The 26,829-nt window shown below is 35.6% G+C and overlaps 1 protein-coding gene across 1 annotated transcript; it reads left to right on the forward strand.

Annotated features, from left to right (window-relative positions):
• The first annotated feature begins 12,342 nt into the window (after positions 1-12,342).
• LOC110107513 (thaumatin-like protein 1b) lies at positions 12,343-13,202 on the forward strand. Its single transcript, XM_020837789.1, has 2 exons — positions 12,343-12,403; positions 12,493-13,202. Exons 1-2 carry the CDS (start codon positions 12,343-12,345, stop codon positions 13,200-13,202), a joined length of 771 nt encoding a protein of 256 aa, XP_020693448.1.
• The last annotated feature ends 13,627 nt before the right edge of the window (positions 13,203-26,829 follow it).

Here is a 26,829-nt window from a genome sequence, read left to right on the forward strand (position 1 = left end):
TGTGGTGGAGTAGTTTAATATCATTCTAAAACCTGGTGTGGTAGAATAGCTCAATTTATTTCACCCTCTTGGTGAGGAAGAATAGCCCAATCACTTTCATTATCCGCAATGTGGTGGAGCAGTCAGAATCCCTTTCACCTTCCCTAATGTAGTGGAATATTTGATGACCCATTGACACCAAAGGGGTCTTCTTCCTAAAGCTTCCCTTAAGATCAACCTTGACACATGAAAGAACATAGGTGCAAGTTGGTTAGAGGAACCTTGTGAATCTCACTCTCACACTCCCTCAAACCCACAAAGATCTACTCCCTCCGTCACAACTTCACCCTTTCTCTCCTCTTGCTCAAAGTCCCTTCAACACTTTCCAATAAAAGACTCAACCTAATGACTTCAAAAGACTCATACAAAGTCTACTAAGAAAACTTGAATAGTTGGCTTCCAGATACCTTAATTTTAAATTTCGTCAATTCTATTCATATAGTACGATAAATGGATCCTATAGTATGATTTGTTAAACAGTTTCACTGTAGTATTATACAATGAATTGCTATAAACTAAGGTCAATTTAATTTCTTAATTGATTGTACTAGATAAATGAACTATAATACATTATGATTAGTTCAAATCAAACATTAGATCATACAAGACAAACCAAACTTCATCTCGAGAGTCCACTAGTGCTTCATATAATATGATCTTTTTATCGTACTAGACGAACCAAACTTCATCTAGAGACTCCTTGGGTGATTTATATAATACGATATGTGATCATAAAGTATGATATGTACTCAATTCAGATCCAATTTAAGTCCTTAACTAACTTACCTAATTCGACAATATTTCAAAATATCATATAGTGTAAAAGACTTCAAATAATATAAATAATTCAAATTTACCTATTTTAGGTAAGATATATTCGACGACAGGGTTTTTGGTTATGGGTTATCATCCAGTACGATGTGGTATTCATAATATACGATTAGTTATAATTCAAATTTTTATTTAAATTAAATATTTTAATTGATTTTGATTTCAACTAATCATACAATATGATCTAGATCGTACAATATGATTAATAGAAAAATTAAAATATTTCTTTTTTCATTCACTCTATATGTGTGTGCATAGTTTATAAGATAGAATACATGTTTTTACATACATTGACTAAAAAAAAGTAAAAGTACCGACTCTTCAATACATAGTTTAACTTACGCACTGAAAAAACACAATCTTCAGCCTAAATCTTTAGTCCTTCTTTGTGTTTGTTAACCTAAAAGTTTAGTAGTGTACTAAATTAATATCCAAAATAATATGCATTGATGAGTAAATAATATCCAATAATATTTGCAATCATCAAAATATAAGGTCGAGCTCCCGAATTGTAACAGACTCCCAGATTAAAGTCTTGCGATGATGTTTAAAAGAATAAAGTTGGCTAACTGTGGTTGGAATTCTGTATTTTGCAAGTGATAAAGGTCAAAGGACAATAGCCGAGCGTCTGAGGCCGAGCGACTGAGGATAGTGATTGGATGATGGTGGTATGTGGAGTGTAGTTGGGAAACTGTTGTTTGAAGACCATAGTCAACGGGTGACAGAGGTTGAAAGAATCATACTTAGAAGATAGAGGTCCATAATCAAGTTATAGTGTTCATGGGTCATACTCAGTCAATAGTGGTCCGAGAACTGTAGTCGGGTGATGGGGGTCCAATGATCATAGTTGAGTAATAGTGGTTCAAGGATCATAGTCAGGCAACGATGGTAAAAAACAGTAGTGTGGTGATAATGGTTCGAGTACTTTAGTCAAGCAATGGTGGTTTGAGGATTATAGCCGAACAAAAGTGAGGGCCGTAGTAAGATGGCAAAAGAGAATCAACAATGATGGTCACATGATGACTTGGTGGTGGTGCACCAATATTCACAGTGCCCCAAAGATCTTTTGAATCTCAAGCCAAAGTTAAACCTCCAAGTTCAAACTCATTCTCCAACTCCCCCTATCTTATGTAGGGAGTGTTATTTATAAAATTTTGAGAGTGTTATGCCCATTAATATGGATAAATTATAGAACACTACATTGAACAGCACAGATTAATTTCCTTGATTATGAATCATTCATTAAGCGTTTAAGTAATTTAATGATGTCAGAATTAAGCGATCTTGTGCTCATTGAATCTCGTTGAGCCACTCGATTCAATCAACATGCTAGATTTGAAGATCATTTTGCCATGAAGTTAATGTCATGAAATTTTTAATTGTGCTTCAGGCCCTTGATTTGGTTTCAACTGATCTCAAATTGTATAAAACCCACGGAGGGGCCTACGTGTTAATATCAAAAATCGGTTACCAAAGTCCTTAAAAGGACCCACCAGCTCGCCACTACTTCGAAGAGCTACAATTAAAATTGAAATAAAAAAACCTAAGAGCTGGTGGTTCCTTATCCTACGATTACAAAAACAACATGAAAAAAGACTCGGGCTGTGAGTAAACAGCACCCAAAAAAGGAAGAACCAATTTATCTCGTTCAGCTTAAACTTCCTGAAAAAAAATAGGAGACAATAGGAATAGAAATTCGAGAAGGAAAAAGAAGAGAACCTTGCATATGTTATAGCTCTCAAAAAAACAAGTTAAGAGTACCCTGCAAGAGATTCTCCAAAAATAAACATTAATATGAAAAAAGTTAATTCAATAAAAAGAGTCTTTCATAATCCTACTGGGGCACCTATTGCAAAGTTTGTAGAATAATTCCATCAGAAACCACACGTTGTTACCAGAGATCCAGCCATCCAGACATAACACCTGGATAACCACCTTGCTCAAAAGACCAAATTATATAAGCAATGCCAGATATAGGACCAACCAAACCTAGAACTGCCAGCATTAGTTGTAAAAAGCAAGACTAAAACCAAAAACCAACCCAGGTTGAGCATATGGATATCATCCATAAACCAAAAAAGACTCACCTCCCCAAGAATAAAACCCCTGACATTGCAAACCAAAAACTGATGGCATAAGAGTTAAATTCCAAAAAAAAATGATTGACAGACCGATTACCCAGAATAAAAAAGAGAATATGGCTGGTAGCAGTTAGCTCAGCTAAGTAACCCTGTAAGACCTTGAAAGCCTGAGCAAAATAGAATTAGACTTTAAGATCCTAAAAGGACAACATCTTATAATGAAGTAACCCATAAAGATACAAAAAACCATATGAATTATTTAACATGCACCAAAAAACATTAGAAACAAAGAAAGGAGAACACACAACCAGCTCCCCAAAGTGACAAACACTAGCAACCATCAGGTTAGCCAACCAAACCCACTGAGAAAACTGAATGGGCATGACAGGCACTGAGCCAGAAATAAAAAAACAACAGTTAAAGTAAATTCTAACTAACCAACTGTCCAGCAAAGTATAGAGAAACAAACTATCATAAAAAACTTAACAATAGTAGCTATCAGCAACCCTGATATAATAGTTACCTCTAGAATACCAACAACAGTTCGAAGAAGCTTTAGCAATCATAAAAATGATAGGGTTCCCGCTAAAATAATCTACTTTGTTAACCAGCCACCCGATTGATTAACAATCTCCATTCACAAAAAGGCAGAAATAACCAGCCATATGAGTGGAATAAATCACAATGAGGATCCAATACTCACCAAATGCAACCTGCTTAATAAAAACCTTCCCTTCCCAAACAGGAACCAAGAAAGAGCCAACATAGAACCAAAAAACAGAAAAATTAACCATGTATAATATAAGGAAGAGTAGTTTTATCAAGGGTAATCATACCTTTCAAAATTGGATTTAAATTACTAATATTCAAATCTTGATAACTCTCTAGCTGGCAACCAAAGTTAGCCAACCAGTCGGCATATGCATTAGCTTCACGGTAGATGTGAGAGATATTATAATTAATAGAAGAAAGAGACTTTTTGATTTTCCTAATCAGGTAAAAGTTTTGAGGATTTCCCTGAACATGATTATTAATAATTTGAACCACAAGTTCAGCATCCACCTCAATCCAGACATTAAAAAACCCCAACTTAATGCAATTATCAATGCCAAAAGATAACCCAGTGAGTTCAGCAGCAAAGGGCTAGCAAAGGCAGCTAACACCTTACCCTGGTGATCCTGAATAATACCACCAGTGCCAGCTAAATAATTTCTCACATAGCCATTAGAATTCAATTTCACAAAAGGAGTAGTGGGTTTCCTCCAAATAACAAGTCCGGTAAAGCCCCTGTTAACATTCTCACCCACATGGATACCAAGTAAATCAGCAAATTTCTGAGAATTACTGCAGTTCTTAACCAATATCAAGTTACAGGAAGATAGATGCAAAATTTTATGCTTGATATTAAAGATAATAAGAGTAGCATCCATCTTAATATCACAATGCTTGGATTCATTTCTCTCTTTCTAAATGAACCATAAAATAAGAACCGGGATTAAGCTAAAAATGTGACCTTTAGAAGTGATCATCCACTCTTTTAATAAGGAAGGAAGATCATTGTAAAGATCCACGTGATTAAGATTTACCAAAGTAAAGTAGTGTTGCCAAACCTTCTTAGCTATAGTTGCATTCACAAAAAGATGATTAACACTTTCAATGTTAGAACAACATTGGCATTTGAAGGGAAACTAAATTCTTTTTTCTGGATTAAAGTATCTACAGGAATAAAGCCTTTAAGACATCTCCACGTTAAAATGGAATAAGAGATAGGGATATTATTATGCCATAAAGAAGAGTAAAGAAGAGAGTAGTTATACTTATACCTGTAGGAATCCCACACCTTTCTCATTTGAAAATTAACCGAAGAGGACAGTGTAAAAAGAATTTTATCCTTGCAAGACAACTCTAAGGGAATCAGTAGAATCATGTAAACAATACAGGGAGGAATAACCTCCAAAAGTTTAGTAACATTCCAGCAATCGTTAGCAATAAAATTAGAAACCTTGATATTGTCAATAGAACAGCTATTCAAATACTTATCAATCGAAAAAGGCCCCATCCAATTATCTTGCCAAAAGAAGACATTACCTTTACCAATACCCCATTGAATAAATTATTCGGCTGACCACTTAATTTTGCAAAATATTTTCCAGGTCAAAGAATTAGTGGCTTTATAAACACCAAGTAAAGGATGAGAATCTTTGCAATATTTAGCATTTATAAAGCGGGCCCATAAACTCTCGTTAGATCTAAAAGAAAATCAGAGTTTATGAGAGAAAGCTTGAACCATGTCGGGAATGTTTTTGCAACCTAAACCACCTTCGTTATAAATGCCACAAATGTTGTTCCAAGAAGCCCAACGAATACCATTATTATTAAGCTTGGAACTCCAAAATAATTTGTTTATCATTCTCTCAATTCTAAGGCAAATAACTGCAGTCGGTTGAAGAGTATGCAGTAAGTAAATATGAATAGAATTCGGAACATATTTAATAAGAATTAATCTACCCCCAAAAGACAAAAAATTAGAAGACAAGTGAGTTAATTTTTTTGGAAGCACGTTAAAATATCTTCAAACATGTGACTTCTCTTTTTACCTTTATAGATCAGGGTGCCCAAATACTTAATGGGTAAGGTTTTAGATTGAAACCCACAAATTCTTTGAATAGCCATGATTCTATCTCTATTGATAGACTTGACAACAATAAAACTATTTTTATCCTTATTAATAGCCAAACCGCTAGAAGCATGGAATTGTAATAGAAAATTGCTCAAAGATTTAATATTATTAATCGAGCCATTAGAGAAAAGAATGAAATCATCAGCAAAACTAATGTGAGAAATCAGGATACCTCTAATAGTGCTAAAATGAAGTTTAAGATTTCTTAAGTATAATGAAAAGAGCTGGGGAAATATTATCACCTTGTCTTAAACTTTTAGAAGACTTGAAAAAATCATGATTTCTACCATTAATAATAATAGAAAAATAACAATTATCAATACTATTCTTAATAAGCTTGATGAAAATTTCACTAAAGCCAAATGAAGAAAGAACCTTATACAAAAAATTCCAGTTAAGGTTATCATAAGATTTAGAAATATCCAGTTTCAATATGATATTGCCACCTTTAATCTTGATATTAATCTCAAGCGCACGTTCTTGGGTCAATAGAACATTATCGAAAATGCTCCTACCTTTAACAAAACCAATTTGATTACTAGAAATAATTCTAGGAAGAATACTTTCCAACATTTTGGAGATAATTTTGGATATGAGTTAGTTAAAAAAAGAGCAGAGACTTATAGGTCTAAAGTCATTCCACTTATTAGCCCCAACAATTTTAGGAATAAGCACAATGTTAGTAGAAGTGAAGAATTTCGGGTAGGGAGACCCCTTGAAGAAATCACTGACCACTTCAATAACATGAGCTTTAATAATATCCCAACATTTTTGAAAAAATTTAGTAGTGTAACCATCAGGACTCGCAATGGAGTCACCATTCAATTCCATAACAACATTACAAATTTCCACCTCAGAATTGAGAAGACAAAATGAGTCATTATCAATATCATTAATAATATGCGGGTTGACTTGATGATTAATTAAAGGAACATTGGTAAACTGATCATTGAAACAGTTCATAAAATGTTCCACACCAGACTTGCAAATTAACTCCTCAGAATCAATAATAGAGCCATCACTTTTGACGATTTTATGAATATAACTCTTAGTCCTATTATGATTAGCCATGGCAAGGAAAAATTTTGTATTCCTATCTCCTTCAATAGTAAAATTGAAATTAGCTTTTTGTTTCCAAAAAATTTCCTCCTGATCCTGAAGAAGAACAAGAGAATCCTTAGCATAGTTAGGGATATTCAAGTTGTCAATAGAAGGATTATCCATATAGGTATTCTCTAGCTCAACAACTTTCATTTCAGCTTCCTTGATATTGGTCAAAACATTCTTGAAAACATTTTTTTCCACCAATTTAAAACATATTTTAATCTACTTAATTTAGACCATAATCTAAGCATGCCCTTAATATCATTGTTAGTGTAAATGGGAGCATTCCAATTAATACTAATAACATTCTTAAAGTCGCCATTAGAAAGCCACATATTTTAAAATCTAAAAGCAGCATTACCAACATTTCTATTAGCATTAATATTAAGCAATAAATGATAATGATCAGACAAAGTTCTACTGAGATGTTTAACCGAAGACAAGGAGAATACATAAAGCCAATCATTATTAAAGAGAAATCTAGCAAGACACTGCCAAATAGTGGATCTATTCTAAGTAAAAGGACTACCAATAAAACCAATGTCATTCAAAAAGTAGTCAGAGATCACAGAATTAAAATCTTCCATAGCAACAGAGTTTGGTACATTACCTCCCCTTCTTTTTGAGGCATTAGAGATAATATTAAAATCACCGCCAATACACCAAGGGCCATTAATATTGTTAGCAAATTGACGGATCTGATCCCAAAGCGGGAGACGATTCCATCTAGAGCTAGCGGCATAGACGAAAGAAGCATAACACTTATTGTTAAAAAATTCAATTTCACAGTTAATAATTTGAGGGAAATCCAAAATAACATTAGCATTAATATTGCTATTCCACATAATCCATATTTTGTTAGAATAATTAGCAGCAAATTTAGAATAATCCAATTTAGAAGCAGTAGAGCAAAGTTTATCAGGAGCAATAAGAGGCTCAATTAAAACTAAAGACATGATACTATGCATTCTAGAAAGATTTTTAACTCTAGCAATCGAATCCTTACCCCCAATCCCCCTAACATTTCATAGAAGAGCTTTAATCATTAAGATATTTGGAAGAATTCTAAGCACGGGTTGACCGGGGAGTAGAAGGTTGAGAATTTTTATGGTTCTTCCCTTTCTTTTTACCAACTTTAGAATAACCGTCATCATCAATATTTTTAGGATTAGCAATATTAGAAATAGAAGAAGAAGCAACAGCATTACTCACAAATTTTTCATTTGGTAGGATGTTTTGCTCACCATTAGAAAAAGGGAGAAAATCCCCTTCTTCGCAAGTATCGTTATTTCCATCCACAATAATCTCACCTTCTCTGTTAGCAACATCATTAGAAATAGAGTTAGAATGCTTTTCAACAATATTAATAGTAATAGGAATTAAATCCGAGTGAACTTCCTCAATGTTATCAATGTCATTTAACATAGAGTCTATGGAAATGAAAATTTTAGGTTCAGTAGCCTCAGTATTGTTCACAATAGTTTCATGTTTCTCCTCAATAATAATAATATCAACATTTGAAGTATTCAGAGGAACTTGAGAAGAAAAAATTTCAACTTCCGACTTATCAGACGATGGAAGCGGTTCCACCTGGCTCGAATGGATAACCTTCCCGATAGGCACAAATGTTTTTTCGGTGGATCCATGTTTACCATTCGACTGGACAATCATTTTCTTAAATTCGGGGTGAAGTTTAAAGCAATCAGAAGGGACATGTCCATGGATCTTGCAATGAGAACAAAAATCAGGGACTTTCTCGAATTCAACCTTTTGCATATAACCGTAAGCTTTCGATCAAACCCATATTTCCTTCGAATGTTTTTTTGGTAATATCAACTTCTACTAGAATTCTAGCCACAGAAGGCCTTGTTCGTGAAGCAGTTGCTTGATCTGTTTGAAGGGGTCTCCCGAAAATGGATCCCAAAGCATGTAAAACTTTCTGGTTAAAAAAATGCAACCGAAGGTTAGGGAAAGAAATTCAAATGGGAACTATGGGGGATTCTTCCTTGATATCAAAAAATGGCGTCCATTTTAAAATGCACATTTGACAGTTAAAAATGAAGTATTATCTTCTAGCAAAAATTCTACTGTAATCAAGATCGTTAGATAGTTGTATTGCTACATGTCTAGAATCCAAAAGACCGATCGAGAAAAAACCCAAGAGTTTTAAGTTTGTGAAAAAACTATGAATGGAATCAAGGTTTGAACTGTTAAGACCAAATTTACCGACCAAAGTGAACTGAAAGGGAGATGCCAGCTTAAGAACTTCATCATCAGTCAAAAGAATGGCTAGAACACCGTTAAACGTCATTTGAGACAAGTTCGGAAGGACATCACCTGAAGATGCACCACCCGAGAGTACCTCCATAAAAGATCGTGATCTTGAAGGAGAACTATCCCCCGCCTCGAGATTAAAGAAGCCTTTATTTTTGATCGGCTCACAACCAGCAAGAGTGCCCTAAGGGTTGGGGGCCTGTGAACTGGCCATAGAGAACAAGCCCACGAGGGGAAAAAAGCCAAAGATCGGACATAGCGAAGACCAACTCATAGAAAAGCCCCGAAAAACTGGAGGAAAAATAGGGCAAAACGGACGAAGATGAAGGGAGAGAGCGAAAACCCTAAATCGCCAGAGCGGCGGGTTTCAGCTGGAGATGATAGAATTAATAAACGCACCTTCAATATTATGCATATATCATATATTTATCAATATTTTTACCTTTTATTGTAAATAATATAATCATCATAGGAGCCACCATCTAAAATAGTATTGAAGGTACTTTTTTTCCTTTTTAATAACCTTTTTCATTTACTTGTAGGGTACAATGCTTCTAGAGTTAGTATCATAAGGGGGTGTGCTTTATCATTCAGCATGCATGTATATTCAAATATTTATTAATCATATCATTCATTTATTTTCTATGAAAACAAATCATAATATATTTATTTGTATTATATGACAAATCATTGGATATAAGAAACATAAATCATAATCTAGCTTGAAATAAAAACTTAATAAGTTGACATTTAATTTAAGATAGAACAAAATCACTATTGTAGTTAAAAGATATGAGAGTATCTTGAGTTAGATATTATGCTACTTCACTTTTACTTCTTACTTCTAAGTTGATAGACTTAACACTTATAAAAAGATTCAATCGTTAAATTTTATTTATAATTTACTCTTAATTTCTTTAACTTGTTATTTTAAATATTTTTTTTTATTAAAATCTCTCTCTCTACTTAATGAATTAATTCATTTAAATAACTCTCATAATCAAAGACAAATTTAATTCTCTTTGCTTTATAAATTAATTTATTAACAATATTATTTAAAAAATTAAAATTTCTACATTATTATTCATTTATCATAAAAAATTATCTTGATCACGCAAAAATCTCGAGGCAAATCTGAGTTGAAAACTTTCAAAATTAAATCTGGAACCATTTAAACTCCCATTTTAGCAAACTTATAGTCAAACTGAACATCTCGAAATGATACAAACTCGGCCCAAATGGATCCAAATTAAAGACGCTCAAAGTGCATTAGAAAAGTTAAAATCATAAAGTGGGTGACCAAATGATTTTAAAACATGACATGCTTATAGTCAAATCAAGCATCTCGACAAAATGAATCAAACAAGCCCAAGATAACTAAATTCTAATATTATTAAGATACTCAAATACTTAATAAATAGTCTATAATTAAGTGAGTTGATATCAATTATCTATTCAAAACACTCTCATCATGCTCTTGATCTTCTCCCAATTTACTAGTAATGCCACTATCAAAAAACTATAAATAGACCTCTCATTCTTCATTCAAGGGGAGGAAGCCAGGAAGAAAAAAAAATGAGAAGAGGGGAAGATAAATCAGAGTTCTCTTCCCACTAGACTACTCCTCGACCATTGCCCCGCCACCTACAATTGTCCGACTTTTGATTGACTTCTGCTTGGCAACTGTCTGTCGTTGAACTTCCGCCCCACCACCAGCTATCGTCAGACTTTTGTCCAACCAAAAACTATTGCATGGCGTTCGGTCGGCAACAACCTGATGCCGGATTTCTACCCGTCCAACAACCATCATTGGACTTCTGGCCAATCCCTGTTTCGTCGCTAGATTTTAACCAAACAGTTTTCTATTATAGTTTAATCTTCACCAACTTCAAGGAAAAACCAATTATTTGCAATATATTCAAACAGTACGTACTAGATTTATTTCAACTAGGCATGGCCCCATAGATTTTCTCTTTAGGGTTCTCTACGTAAAAAATTTTGATGTTTCTTTTCTCTGTGCTTGTGTACTGAATACTTTTGAACGCAAAGACGAAAGATTTTTTTACTTTACCACCGCAAATATTCTAACCTGCAACAATTATAATTTATTATATTTTTAATAGCTTTCTTTTATTAACTTTTTAACTAAGCTCTAATTTTTTTTTACAAATTATCATGAACTCATAAATATATTATTCTTACATATTATATATATATATATATATATATTCCATAAATAAAAAATTTCAAATAATTATTTTAATAATAAATAATTATGCATTGTATTAAATCTTATATTTATTTAAAAAGTTCATTAACATATTACTTACTTATCAACATATTACTTACTATCAAATAAAAACAATCTAAACAAACTTTATAATAAAAAATAATCACCTTAATCTTAGCAGCTTCCGACGCTCGTTCGCCTCACACTTGATTCAATCCCTTTCCTTCTCCAGATTTCCCGATCTCTCTCCTGCTCTCTCTTCCTCACTGACACTGCTCGCTATTCGAATTCTCCCATTTAGCTAAGCTAGAAGAACGTAATAGAGTTATCCTTCCTGAGGAGTCGCTCCTTTATACTCTCGTATGTGTTTCCTCGCTCCAATGCACAATCCTATTATGCCAGGTCCTCCTGCACCTGCGTCTGGCCCGCTCATTTGCTCGCTGTTGTTCGCCCGCTCGCTATTTGATTGTCCGCTTCCTAATTAGGGCCGGTTCAACTGAACTGATCCAACTAGTTATCACTCCTATAAATATGGTCTTCCAGGAGATTAGCATGTCTCCCTACTTTAATGTTGCGGAATTGTCCACTCAGTGTGAACCACAGGCCTCTCCTAGCGTAAGAATGACACAGGGAGACATGCTAATCTCTGTTGGCATGCTAATCTCCCTGCTTGTTCTCTTCTGTTGAACCATCAGCCTCTTGTTCTCTTCTGTTGGCTTCTAAATAGGGAATGACGGCTAAGGGGTCTTGGGTTAAACGGTAGTATACATTTCATTTAGGATTAAATTCCAAATTTCACATATCTCGGACATATATTTGCTTATACATTTCGTCCCTGCTTGCTATGGGCGAAAATTTGATGATTCAAATTTGTATCAAGTCAAAAAAGTCATCGCAGATTTATTGAATTCATGCGTATTTTAACGCTTAGTAATTAATATGAGTCTTCACATGTAACCTTCTATCCATAAGGCGTCAAGAGACACTACGACGTTTCGTTTGCCCATCAAAGACAGTAAACCAATTATATACAATCCCAAAGTCACAAGAAACACACTTGTACGTTCGTCCTCCAAACTATTCTCTCACTCTTCCTTTCATCTATGGCTGATAATCAAATCAAGGCGCCAGCTCTTGCTGCCATTCTTTTGTTCTCTTTCGCAGGTATTCCAACATTTTCTTCCCGTTTGATTTCAAATTATATGTGATGTAGTTGGATTATAAATCAACAACAAATCCCAAATATAAAGCAGGCGGATTTCTTCAACTACAAGGAATATTGGCCACAAAGATTACGGTACAAAACAAGTGCGTCCAAACACTATGGATATCCAGCAACAGCAACCAGCAGAGAACGCCTCGCCTCGACCCCGATGACACCGACTTTGTCTTAAACTCCGGCGATCAGAAACTCATTTCCCCTCCACCGGGATGGGCCGCTCATATCTGGGCCCGAACCCGATGCCTCCTTCGGCCCGACACCCAGCTCGTCTGTGCCACCGGCGACTGTAAATCTGGCAGTCTATACTGTGATGGTGCCTTTCCCACTCCTCCTGTGACCTTCATTGATTTCATGCTTGGCGGCGGTGCTGGAAACGACACTTACGACGTCAGCCTCATCGCCGGATTTAATGTTCCGGTGACTGTAGCCCCCACCGCGAGCGAGTGCAGCTTGGCGTCCTGCGACTTTGATATTAACAGCGTATGTCCGCAGAAATATCAGGTTTTGGCCGCAGACGGAAGGGCGGCAGTGGCTTGTAGGTCGGCTTGTGAAGTGATGAAGGATGAGGAAGGATGCTGCGCCTATGATGTGGGCAAGCGGGAAGTGAAGTGTACAAGGATGGCTTATAAGGAGATGTTGAAGGTGAAGTGCCCTAAAGCGATGGTATATGCTGATGACGGAAGTGATTGGTTTCGTTGTGGTCATGGTTCGGATTATATTGTCACTTTTTGTCCTGAATGATCAGAAAAATTATTATATGCGAGACAGAATAATTTCTGGAATGATCGAGTGTTACTGTGGGATTTTGGAGAATTGTTCAATTTTTAAAGCCAAAATGCTGGAACAAGTGTTTAGAGAACGCGGGTATTCTTTTTTTTTTTTTTTTAACCCGCAGAAGGCGGCCTACGCTCGTTATTGCAACTCTGCGGATAACACAGTTCTTAAAGGATCCACTAGATCACTAAGTGCCTCGAACGACGCTCATACCAAAAAGAAAAAAAGACCGACGAGCCTGTGCGGATCCTTATCCTTAAGTGCGTACAAGAATTAGCAGAAAACTCCTAGCTGGCTGTGATCGAACGCCAAAAAGAGTTATCAGCAAGGGAGCGTTCGCCTATCCTTGCAAAAATGCAAGAAAGAAAAGCAAGAAAGAACCCGAACAAAAAGAAGTACCTTGTTCTCAAAGAGATCTTGTAATGCCAAGAATTGTAGTGAACCTGAATGGCATCTCCAAATGCTAATTTAGAGGGGAAGGGGGGGGGGATGGAAATTTCAAAAGGAATATAAAAGAACAGGTTGATAGTAGGACAGAGAAAAAAACCCCAAAACTGAAAACATGTGAGGAAAAAATTCCAAAGGTCCATTTCCGCATTTAAACAATAAACAACTTAGTAATTTAGGCAAAGGTCACCCAAAAGCTTCTAGTTGCCCCGATAAGATCTCGCTGCATAAGAAAAAGGCTTGACTGAGAGCATAAAAACAGAAACCAATGGTGGATGAACAGTGCAAGCTCCTGCGTCACAGACAGTATGGTTAATATAGGTTAACCATATATAAACTGTCAGCCCCAACATATCCAATGGAAGGTTATAATACAAAAATGATTGGTGAGCAGCCATTTAATTTTTAATGATAGTTTGTGTTGTGTTGATAGCATTGGCCCCTTTTTCTACCCTCTTTTTTTAAAAAGTTGTGGAATTTTACATGTGATAATATACCTCAAAAGAATTATCTTGATCGAGCCCGAATCTGAGCCAAAATCAAGCGTGAAATTCTAATAATTAATAATTGGGATCCCTGAACTTCGATTTCAGCAAATTTATAATCAAACTGAGCATCCTAAAAATATGAACCCAACGACACCAAATTCGACTAAGTCCGAGCCCAAATGAGTCCAAATCAAGCACCCGAAGCGTTATTGGAAAGTTCAAACCAAAATTTTAGTACCAAAACGATTTCCGAATATGATGTTCTTATATTATAATCAAGCCGCTCGACGAGACGAATCCAACGAGCCAAAGATCGCTGAATTTCGACATCATTGAGACCTTCAAATGTCTGATAAACAGTCCACGATCAAATGATTCAATATCGGCCGTTCATCCGAATCACTCCATATTTGCCCCTGATCTCTCATCTATTTAAGGGTCATGCCACTAAAAAAAATCTATTAATAGACCTCTCATTTCTCATAAGAGGTGACCCAAGCAAGAAGCAAGAAGAAGGAAGAAGAAGAGAAGGAGAAGAGAAGGAGAAGAGAAGGAGAAGAGGGAATAACTCCTCATCGACCACTGCCAGAGTTCTTCCCGACGTCGAAATTCTGCCGAACTTCCGAACAACGCCAAAGTTTTGCTCGACGCCAGAAGATAAGGATAGGAGGGAATAACTCCTCCTCGAGCACCGCCATAGTTCTGCCTGATGCCGGAATTATGTCGGACTTCCGAACAACGCCGGAGTTCTACTCAACGCTCGACCTCAAAGTGACGTGTGAATTTTGCCCGACTTCCAAGTAATGTCGGAGTTTCACCAGAATTCCAAGTAACATTGGAGTCCTCCCCGATTATCATCTAACATTGGAGTTCTCCTCGGCCACCAACTGACGTCCGACTTCTACCCGACGTCGGACCTCCGCTATTCGCCAAATTTCTACTAGACGCTGGACTTCTTACAATTGTCGGACTTTCACCAAATATCTATTTGATGTTGGATTTCCTCCCATTGATGGACTTCTACCAGATGCCGTCTTTCTGACCTCCATCGTCAGACTACAGTCCTTTCGACCTCCGTCGCCTGCCAACTACAGTCCTTCAGACTTACGTTGCGCACCCACCGACTATAGTCCTTCCGACCTCTCTCGCCTGCTGACTACGATCCTTTAGACGTACATTGCCCACTGACTACAGTCCTTCCGACCTCCATCATTCGCCGATTACGATACTTCAGACATACGTCGCCCACCGACTACAGTCCTTCCGACCTCTGTTGTCCACCGACTACAGTCCTTCAGACTTACGTCGCTCGCCAACTACAGTCCTTCTGACTTACGTCGCCCGCCGACTATAATCCTTCTGACCTTTGTCGCCCGCCTACTATGGTCCTTCAGACTTACGTTTCACACCGACTACATTCCTTCAGACCAAACTAACACATCAACATTTATGCTTTTTATTCTCACTATGTAATGTACTCTATAATATGTACATCAAGCTAAGGCCTTCTCCCGAGGAAGGACCTCATTTGTAATCAACTACAATACTAGTGGACTCATTTATACTAGGTCAGGTCCTGTGGTTTTTCCCCTTTTTTCAGGGGTTTTCCACGTAAAAAACTTGGTGTCTCTAGTGAATGACACACCCTCTCTCTTATCTGATTGCGTGTCAAATTTTTGTACAATGCTAAGATGTTAAACTTTATATTTCTCTACCACCGCAAATACTCTAGGACGCAACAACATGCATTCCTAAAATATCTAAATGTTTATATTTATTTTTATAATTATTATGTCTTAGAGTATTCGCTGCAGTAGAGAAATATAAAGTTTAATGTCTTAGCTTTGTACAAAGATCCAACACGCATATATATAAAAAGAGAGGGTGCAAAATTTATTAGAGACACCGAGATTTTTATATGTAGAACACTTAAAAAGGAAAATACCACGAGGCCTAGCCCAGTTTAAATGAATCAATTAGTATTTATAGTTGATTAAAAATGAGGCCTTATATTGGAGGGAAGGCTTTGGCTTGATGTAACAAATATACATTATATTAAGTGTGTTACATAGTGGAAGTAGGAAGCATCACTATTGACATGTTCATTTGGTTGGAAGGACCATAATTGGATGGTGACAGAGGTTGGAAAGAACATTGTCTGGCAATAGAGGTCGAAAAGATCATAGTTCGTAGGCAACGGAGGTCGGAAGGACCATTGATGGGAGGAAGTCCGACGTCGGGTAGAAATTCAGTGACAGTGGATGTCCGACATCAGGTAGAAGTCCAATGAAAGTTCGACGATGGGTGGAAGTTTGATATCGACGGTAAAAGTCTGAAAAAAGTATGACGACGGGAGGATGTTCAGTATCGGGTAGAAATCCGATGAAATTACAATGATGGATGAAAGTGTAGCATCAGGTAGAAGTCTGGCAAAAGTTTGGCAACGAGCAAAAGTTTGACAATATGTAGAATTTCATCGTCAGGTAGAAGTCCGACAAAAGTCCGGTGGCAGGTAGAAGTCTGGCGATAGATGAAAGTTTGGTGTCTGGTAAAAGTCCGATGAAAGTCCGGCGATGGGTAAAAGTCTGATGATGGGTAGAAGTCTGGCGTTGTGTAGAAATTCGTGTTGAAATTTGTTCAATATGAATTAGGTTGTTAAATCTAAGCTTATGTCCCAGTGGCTAACTAAGAAGGGAGTGAATTGGTAATTAAAAACTAATCCCTCTTTTGAATATTTTATACCGAAAATAAACTTTAATGAATTTTGTAGAAAACATTTTCCAACCACAAGTTAAAAATAGAAAAGCAAAAATAAAAGCAGCGGAAAAATAAAAGACACGAGATTTATGGTGGTTCGGTCAAACATGACCTACATCCACTCCCAGGAGGCACCCTCCTAGTATTGCACTAATACCAATAGTGACTCTCCTTTTGCACCCACAGCAAGACAGAGAAGCCCTTACAAAACTCTCTTCTACCATTACCCGGTGCGGCAGAGAACTGTCGTCCTTTTACACTCTTCCTAGTGTTGGCAGAGAACCATCCTTCCTTTCACACTCTCCTGGTGTAGGTAAGGAATCCTTCATCCTTTCACACTCTCCTAGTGTGAGCAGAGAATCCTTCGTCCTTTCACACTCTTCTAGTATGGGCAGAGAACCCATCGTCCTTTCACACTCTCCTATTGTGGGCAGATAACCCTTTAGCTGTTCACACTCACTAAGTGTGAGCAGAGAACCCTTCGTCTGCTCACACTCTCCAGTGTCGACAGAGAATCGGATCTCCTTGACAGATCTTCTTATAGGAAATCTAGATAGGAATTGAGAGAAAAAGTGAAGTATTCAAAAACCACAAGTAGAGATTCTTACCTTTGAGTTCCAAGTGAATCCTTCACACTCCAGAAGTAAGAAATCTCCTATAAACACTCTCTCACACCTCTCCCTTGACTCTCCTTCAATTGCATGAATATCATGCACGGTAGAAAGGCGCTCTTTTCAAAGCAGATGAATGACACTTTAAAACGATAAGGTAGTTTTAATGCATATCGTACGTACGAACTTTGGTTCGTCCGACAAACACATGTCCGTCGAATGGAGGTAACGCGTGTCAACACCATTAAAATGATCAATTAATTCTGATCGTCCTGGACGAACACCGTATTTCGCTATACATCAGTCTGGTCAAAATCTGTATGAAAGGATAGCTTTCATAATTGATTGATTACGAAAACCTTTATTTTGTCGCATACATTCGTCCATACAAAATTTGTCGTACTGGACGAAATTTATTTCGTAGGACAAACATAAAATTTTTCGATACGAACATCATTTTTTTAATAAATAGACGAGCTTTTGAACTTAATAGTCACACTCTCATTTCACTTTCCACTTTCAAATCCTTTCGTTCCTTAATCCTATCAATGAAAGTTCTAGCAAGCATCAAAAGACTCTTCCAGGGGTCCACCTAGGAATTTTTCTGAGAATATCCTTTCTAAGCCAATGAAAATCCTCCTAGGTTGTCTCACCAAATCATACCCCTCTAGAAATTCTTATCCAGAAACAACTAATTTTTCAGTAATGAACTTATTTGCCTCAACCAGTTTTGGTTCACCTCACCGTATTATCTCTACAACAAAGAAACCTTTCACATTTCCTTACAAACATGTCTTAAACTCCGACCATACGTATCCACATTTGTCTTTAAGCAAAAAAGTTGAAATCATTCAAAGCTGACTTGGAGCCTTTTAAACTTAAGGACAAGGAGCTAGAGCACATACCTTGATCGCCTTAACAATATCAATGGTATGAAATTAATAAAGTGATTAGAGGAATCAATTTAACGAACATATGCCTAAGTATCTGATCTAGTTCATAATGCTTGTATCATCCGAGCATGTTCTTAGAAACTTCTATAATCCAAAGCTGCGATTAGAATCAACATACCCCTCTTTTCTTTCTTATGTGACTTCTTGATCATGACTAAAGAAACCTATAGATTGAAGCCCAACTTATCCTTGACTATCAAGGTGTCTTGAAATTGTCATTGTTAGAGCATAAGAGAAAGAAGAATATCAATTAGCACATCAGTTGCCTACATTCTATACAAGAAATATTAATTTGTTCATCCTAATCCAAGATTTTAAGAAACCGCTCTACTACAATGACGGATCATGTTTAGAGCAATCTTTAAAGAAGAACCAAGGTAAAGCACATGTCATTAGTGATTCTTGAGGAAAAACATGAACTGCACCTGCACCCCCAATGCAAACCAAATTATCAGGATTTGTTCAAAGCTGACTCGACTAGAGACTCATGTGATCAAACGTTATTGATCAAATTGAGACTCATCGTTCAGCAGTAGGATGCACAATATCAGTAAAACATGGTTTATGAGGACAGAAGAATATATTAATATAAAAAATGGCTTATGATTAGTACTATTTTAAATATCTATCGAGCTGCACTTCCCCTCATCCTCCTCCAGATCAGGAGGGGTCCTCTGAATGACAGTTGCACTTGATTTTATGTATTTTCTCTAGTTGTTGTGTTAGTTTTATATTTTAGAAAACGTGATTATTCTTTTTTAGATGTTTTGTTTTTAAATCTTATTTTCATATTGATATCTTATGTTTTTCAATTGATAATATCCTCATTTGATATCAATATAAGTTTATTCTGTTTTGTCTTTAATTTAGTTTTGAAATTGTGTGTTAGCCTTAATGAACAATCCATAATTTTTTATCTGATAGTCTATACTTAAATGCATAGTAAACTAAATTCATAGAAAATCTGAATTTTTCTAAATTTAATATTGCTTTATAACTTGATTTATTAAGATTGTAATTTCATGTCTCGAATTTAGACTACATTAATGTCTAATATTATTATTGCAAGTGTGATATTTCTTATTTTGTATTTCACTATCAAAAATATTTATACACTTAAAAAATTTTGAAATTTTTTATTATTGATTTTGAAAAGGTCAAAAATTACTCTTGAAAAATGTGAAAACGTAAAAAATAAAAGAATGCGCAATGTTCGCAAGTTGAAAAAAAGATGCACAAAATTAGCCCACAAGTAAAAAAATCAACAAAAAATGTGCCAGCAAATGTGAAAAAGGATGTGCAAAAGCGCCACAGTTGGTTAGGTTATTTCTTTTCATTATCTTTTAATACTCTTTTAACACAATTGATCTACTGTACATTTAATTTTGTATTGAAATGAAATATTACAAATTTCTATTCATCCTTTTGCATTTGATTTCCTCTATTCTTAGTGTCAAATGTTACTATATTTTTATAATAACTTTTTATTATCAATATTATGTCTCTTCCTTAAATCCTAAAAATTACAAGATTTGAGCTAAATGTTTTTGATTTTATTTGCCCAAAAACTTATTTCAATCACTTTCAAGTTCAAATTATTCAAATATTTATATGATCTTACATTTCTGGTCTCTTTTTCTTCACTTTTTACTATTGTCAAAAAGAGAGAGAAATTATTTGTTCAAGGTTTTGTTTATGTGTTGTTATTTTTATGTGTTTATGTTTTGTTTGTTTTTTTTTATTATTGTATCTCTAAAAATTTTGAAAAATAAAAAATTTATGATTAAATGTTATCCTATTTACATGTTCATCAATAGAGGGGAGTTTAGGAATTCTTAGAATTTGGAAATTTAATACAAACAATAAATGTTTGGCATCATCAAAAAGGGAGATTGTTAAGAGAGTTGCCTATTTAATTTTTACATTCTTGTAACTTGTATTATTTTTGATGATTTCAAATATTATTGTTTTATGTGTTGGATATCCCTAACACTTTTTGAAGATTTAATTTGCTCTTGTGTGAACTAAACATTTTTAGGAAAATCAAACTCCAGACTACTGAATACCTTAAAATCAAATTTGCATAAAAGATTTTGGTGAATTGAAGCCTATATTTTTCTTTGAAATTAAGTTTGAGAGCTGATGATTGTAATGAGTGAATAAACACACATACTTAAGAAGATCTTTAAAAATTTATACTGATCGTACTGGACGAACATATAGTTTGTATGGGACATCACAAGTCAGTTATCTCCTGTAAAGAGCAATGGAACAAACAGGAGTCGAACAAAATTTTTCTAAGTCCTGCATCGTCCAGGACAAATGTTAATCGTCCCAGGACAAAATGTTCTCTGTAAAATTTTTGTTCAGACAAATTCATATTCATGCCAGGACGAAATGCTCTTTGGAAAATTTCATCCAAGTACGACTCAAAATTCGTCCCAGCACAAATGTTCATTTGGAATTTTTGTTCAGACAAAATTCATATTCGTGTCAGGACGAAATGCTCTCTGTAAAATTTTCTCCAAAAGAACGCCCAAAGATTCATCCAGGACCAAAATTTTTATGTAAAATTTCTATCAGGACAAACTAATTTTTTCCGCAGACGAAGGTGAAACCGACTCTTCAACGTTGGCGACATCTGTTAATTTTTGCGGAACCGACCTATTGGTATAACTTGTTCGTACTGGACGAAACCTAGTTCGTTACTGACGAACCTAGTTCGTACGATGATGCTCGGTATGATTTAGACATACTAAGTATACATTTGGTTAATTTTCACACATTTAAGTAAAATCATTCAGGATGATCCATATATCATACGAACAGATCCACTGCCGAGCCAGACTTAAAAATTTTGACAGGTTTGGACGATTTCTCTGTCTTTCATGATAAAATAGTCAATTCTACGACTAGCCACTTAATCTTTTTTGCTTACTGATATTTCAGCCAATTGAAAGGAGAGTCAAGCGAGCAGAGAGTGAGAGAGTGTCCTGTTTACTCCATCTCTTCTCGTTACATAAAAACTGCGTGTTAGCAGTTGTTATTCATAGAAAAAACAAAGAAGATATGAACGAACCCCCCTTTTTTATTTCTCTTCGTATTATTTCATCTTTTGAATTACCTGCAACAAATTCAAAAACATATTCATCATCTTAGATTATATACTACACAACTCGCTACATCATGATCTCACCCATAATCAACCTATAAGCAAACATCCTTGGGACTCCAAAGAGAGAATCCGCATTCTCTTGAGTCACGACACTGGTATGAAATATTGAGTAGAGTAACGTAAGATAGTTCTCTGCTCAAACTCACATAGTTGTGAGTAAAGTATAGTGAACAGCTAAAGATGATTTATTAATCTGCCCACATAATAGGAGAGTGAGTGAAAGACGATGGTACTTACATTACCCTATATATAATACTTATTAAAGAGGTGATAAGTGAACGATAAAGTATATCTCTGCTACACTACATAAGAGTGTTGAATAGGATCATATTCAAAATGAAATCCACTGAAGAGAGCAATAATCCAACAATGTGTCCTTAAACAAAGATACACACCTGAGTATATGGGTATGCGAGACGTGAAAAAGTAACATAACATATAAAATCCACAATACCATGGTCACAAAGAAACGGTACTTCTGACCACCCAACAATTAGGAGTTCATAGAAAGAAAAAATTGAAGTAAAGAGAGCGCAACGTAAACTATTTCTACCTCCCTGCGTTACTCGCTGCCCCTATTGTGATTCCCGATGTGTCATTTTTGCTCTGTCTTCTTTTGATTTTAATCTCTATAGGATCGCAGCTCTTCCGCATCTCATTTTGATGCAAATTTCTCAGTTCAATAATGGATCTAATTTCTTGCTATAGCTGCCTTCACTATTGTCTATGCTCAGATGCCCTGTGCAAACTGGAGACACTAGTCTAAGCGATGATAGTGTTAACAATTTAGCTTCCAAATCACTTAGAGAGCGAGTGCCTCCTGGGAGTGGAGGTAAGTCATACAGTAGTATATTACTTGAGCAGATAATGACTGCCCTCATAGCATAGCCACTTGCAAACCCAAGCCACCAACCCAACACTAACTCACCTCCACTCTTCGTTTCTCTTTATTTTTCCGCCTAGCTATCTTATATATTTGCTTTTTTTCTATTCTGTTAACTTTTGTGGTTGGAAAATGATCTCTACACAAATTTCATTAAAGTTTATTGTTACTACTCAAAATACTGTAGTTGCAGATCTTGAAATATTCAAAAGAGGAAAATTAGGTTTATATTAAATAACAATTCACTCTCACTTAATCTATAGTTAGCACTGGACATTAGAGAGCTAGATTTAACAATCACTAATATTATCATATTGAACAAATTTCAACACGTAATTTCTACACAAACGCCATCATTTATCTATATACCCATCATCAGACTTATTTAACCATCGCCCAATCATTACATCGGGACTTATATTTTAACTCAAGACACCAAAACCTTATAATATATATATATCTATACATATACTATATCAGACTAACTATTATTGCAGACCTCTGCCACCGAACTTTTGTTCTGACTAACTTTCTACATTGTCTAGTGAGATTGCAAATCAGTATCATATAGAGGTACAAAGAACTTTTGCTTCGTTGCCAAACTTTTGCCAGACTATCAGTCTTAAACACTAGAAATCGCTTTACCACTTTCCAATAATCCATACACTCTCTATCGCAAACAAATCTAAGTTCGGATTTCTTATCGTTCTGCCTTATTTTTACTCTCTCACTTTTGTGAACTCAGGCTCTCCGCATAAAGCTCCTTGACACACTAATATGCACATACGCCGTTCTCCAATTCATTTCCATATGCCATTTCCGTCTACTTATTATTTTCTAGACTTTTCCCACCATAGTTCTTCACACCGATGATTCCACTAACATATGGGTCCACCCATCGTCGAACTTTCATTCTGGACGTATTATCTCTCGTATTGCTCAAATATCTGTGACAACTCACTGTCACTTGCTTGAATCCTCGTGCTATGCTCACCATACAACACCTACCACGCGATTCGTTCCGGTACATTAAACAATAACCCTATACGTATTATCAATGGTACCTTCCGACCCACCGTAATGCCATAATATTAATATACGAAATCTTATAAATGATCTCTATATATATCTATCTCAAATCATGCGTATTGCCACAAGACAATTGTTCTTATCCAACTCTTTCATAAAACCTAAATCTCACTTTAATAGACGTCCCTATCCAACTCATACCCATAATTTCGCTTTGGATGAACTCATTCTTCCATAAAAGTAAGGAGCTCTTCATATTTTTACTCATGTATGATGTTCGTCCAATAGTGATGCTTCCTACTCCCACTATTGTAACACCGCAAACTTCTTATAGGCTGAGTAATTATATGAGTTATGCTCATCATTACAACGCACAAAGGCTATTGACTAGCCATCTCTGCTTACATAATTTATATTTGATCCTAACAAATCATTTAATAATTATCATATCATATATATAATATATTAGTATACTTCATTTATAAAAAATCTAAGGAGCCTTAAAACTTAGTGTCTCTTCGAGTGAGCTATCCTCCCTTTAGTGTGTAAGCTGTTCCTACATATAAAATATAAAGATACTCCTTAGTTGCTTCGATGTCTAGTCGTCTATTCCACAATTTAGCAGCCCACATCCTTCCTCTCCTTTTTTATGTAGATAGTCCATCGTATTATATATGCGCTGTTGGATCGTTTGTACAAAAGCTAAGACATTAAACTTGTATGATTTCTTCTCTAGCTATACATTATTGGCCAATGCGAACTACTCGGTATATTAAGACATAAGATAATGTGTATGAGAGAAATAAATATAAAACATTTAGGTAAAATAGTATTTTAGGAATGAGCATAAGTGTTGTTGCGTCATGGTGGACCTATGAACGTCATTTTGCTATGATCATTGCGGGGAGGGGGGTGGTAGAGATAAAAATATGGAATTATAATAAATGGAGCTAAATGTGTCCTAATCATTTAGACAGATTGTACAGAAAGAATAATCATGAGACGAACGCACTACTCTACGACATATAAGAGAGATAAGGGACCCAGGAAAGGGTGGTGGTACGAGTCCGAATCAATTTACATCTGAGGAGAGACAACCCAAGTTTGTTTACTGCGTGTAACGATGTACCCCCTGACACACATACTCACTATAGGGGAAAACAATAACCACACTGTAGTGAAACACCGATCTTGGCTGTGCCAGTAAAATGAGGGTTGCCCATACGTTGTAGTAATCACTTGAGTTTAAATTAAATCATAAGATGACGTCTGCGCCCCTTCCTCCTCACATTTCGCGAGAGAACAGCCCTTAGCGTGCCTGTAGATGTTCTGCTTGGTGTACATATTTTATAATGCTCTAGTTCAAATGGTTGTTATTTACAAGAAGAAACTTTAACAAAGTGTATACATAGGAGATGAGTCAAATAAAGAAAGCATAAAGAGTTGATTGACTGTGTCACCTGGCATTAGAATGCTTTGAGTCCTATCATAAGAGAAGAAGTAGTCCGTGTGAAAACGCTCAGATCTGAGAAGGACTACAATAGAGTTGGTTTGTAACAATAAAAAAAATAAATTTAAGGCGGTTCCAGGCAGTACCAATTAAAGGTCGAGCTAAAGAAGTTATTAGTAGAATTACACGACAATTAGAATGTTAGGAATAAATTAGTTATAATAAATATAAAGAATTATAGAATATATAATGAATGAGTGCGGATCCAATAAAAGTTCAATAAAACAAGGAATGATTTGGTGATCGAGAGACATATTCTAGAGCGTCAAAAGTATACTTACTATGACAGTCTGGATATCTATGATACGAAGTTAGAAGACTAACATAAGATTCAAGATCACGGAGTACATAAGGGAACAATAAAATTTAATCACATTCAAAATTATAAGATGTAGTCACGTTATTTAGAATCCAGGAAAATATTTTTATTGACTGGTCTCAACGAGAATATGTTCACACATTTCATCCTCGTTGCACTTGATGAGCAGTTGAACTATTACAATCTTCTGATGCATTTTTGTACATTAGATAAGTGGTGTTATCAGTGTATGACTACTTCTGCCGCTCAAAATTATGTTGAAAGGTGCGGAAGGACTGTAGTAGATCACCTAGTATAGTTGACATGGCACCACTGTATCGTTCCTATATAGGGAATCATTTACGATGTCTAGCTCAGCTATAGAATGTATTAATTGAGTTCGGAAATTAACTCTACCCGTAGTCTGCTTGGTTTATTTTTCATAATCAGCTAATCTTGTTATACGCTCGTACGACCAACGTGAGTAATATCTGGCATGAAATTAAACATCGTGATAAGTTAGGCAGGACTTGCGTAGACACAAGTCGAATGAAGGACTTGTCAGACCTGTCAACAATGTCTTTTTTTATGGGAGTCAGAAAGAACTATATCTTACGGCTATATACTGAGAAGTATTATCGATACTAAACCATACTACAGACATGTGAGGGAGAATAACCAACATCTATAATTAATAAGCTTCTATTTATGCTCATGGTCGAAATTTGTACTAGATCATACCCGAACAATGTAAGAAGTCCAGCGTTCTAGTAGAAATATTTTTGTCGTGACAGTTAAAACAATATAAAGCGTATATAAATAGTTCTCGATCTTTCCTCTGTATTTGTTCGTTTATTACCGTAGAGAAACTCATCGATCTTCTATTCATGTTTTGAGGTTGAATACTTCCAGACTATGAACTTCCAATGTAGTATAATCAATTTGATCAAATCGGTATTCATCTCTTCAGATTGAGTAGATTCCCCCCAATGTTACTTGGAACTTTTCCATGAGTGAAACTCCGACATTACTTGGATTTTATTTTCAGATTCAATAATTTCACACGTCCACTTTGAATGTGTATTAATCCCAGCGACATACGTTTCAATAATTTAGTCTAGAAACAATTTACCTTCTTTGATACTCCAGGCCGATTGTATTACAATTTTTTTCAAGATATTTTAAAATCGTACATACTCTAATTCCTTCACTACGGCATCATAGTATCTAGATACTGGTCATTGTCTTACTATCACATCCCCCCTTCTCTACGTCCGCTCCTCTATAAGAGTCATTGTCTATTCCCTCCATCTATCTATCTCATATATTCATTTTTTTTCGAATATCACTCTATCAGCAGCTTCAGGCACTTAAGAAATTATCGAATAGAAGTCATTATAACTTAGGTCATTTTGTTTATTGTAAAGTCATCTCCTCTCTTCT

The sequence above is a fragment of the Dendrobium catenatum genome, unplaced genomic scaffold, assembly GCF_001605985.2.
Source record: "Dendrobium catenatum unplaced genomic scaffold, ASM160598v2 fragScaff_scaffold_868, whole genome shotgun sequence".
In the NCBI taxonomy this organism is placed as follows: domain Eukaryota; kingdom Viridiplantae; phylum Streptophyta; class Magnoliopsida; order Asparagales; family Orchidaceae; genus Dendrobium; species Dendrobium catenatum.

What these genes read in the sequence shown, in the direction of transcription:
- LOC110107513 (XM_020837789.1), top strand. Translation starts at nt 12,343, where the DNA reads ATGGCTGATAATCAAATCAAGGCGCCAGCTCTTGCTGCCATTCTTTTG. An exon ending in TCTTTTGTTCTCTTTCGCAG is followed by an intron (nt 12,404 to 12,492) that starts GTATTCCAACAT and finishes AATATAAAGCAG; the next exon opens with GCGGATTTCTTCAACTACAA.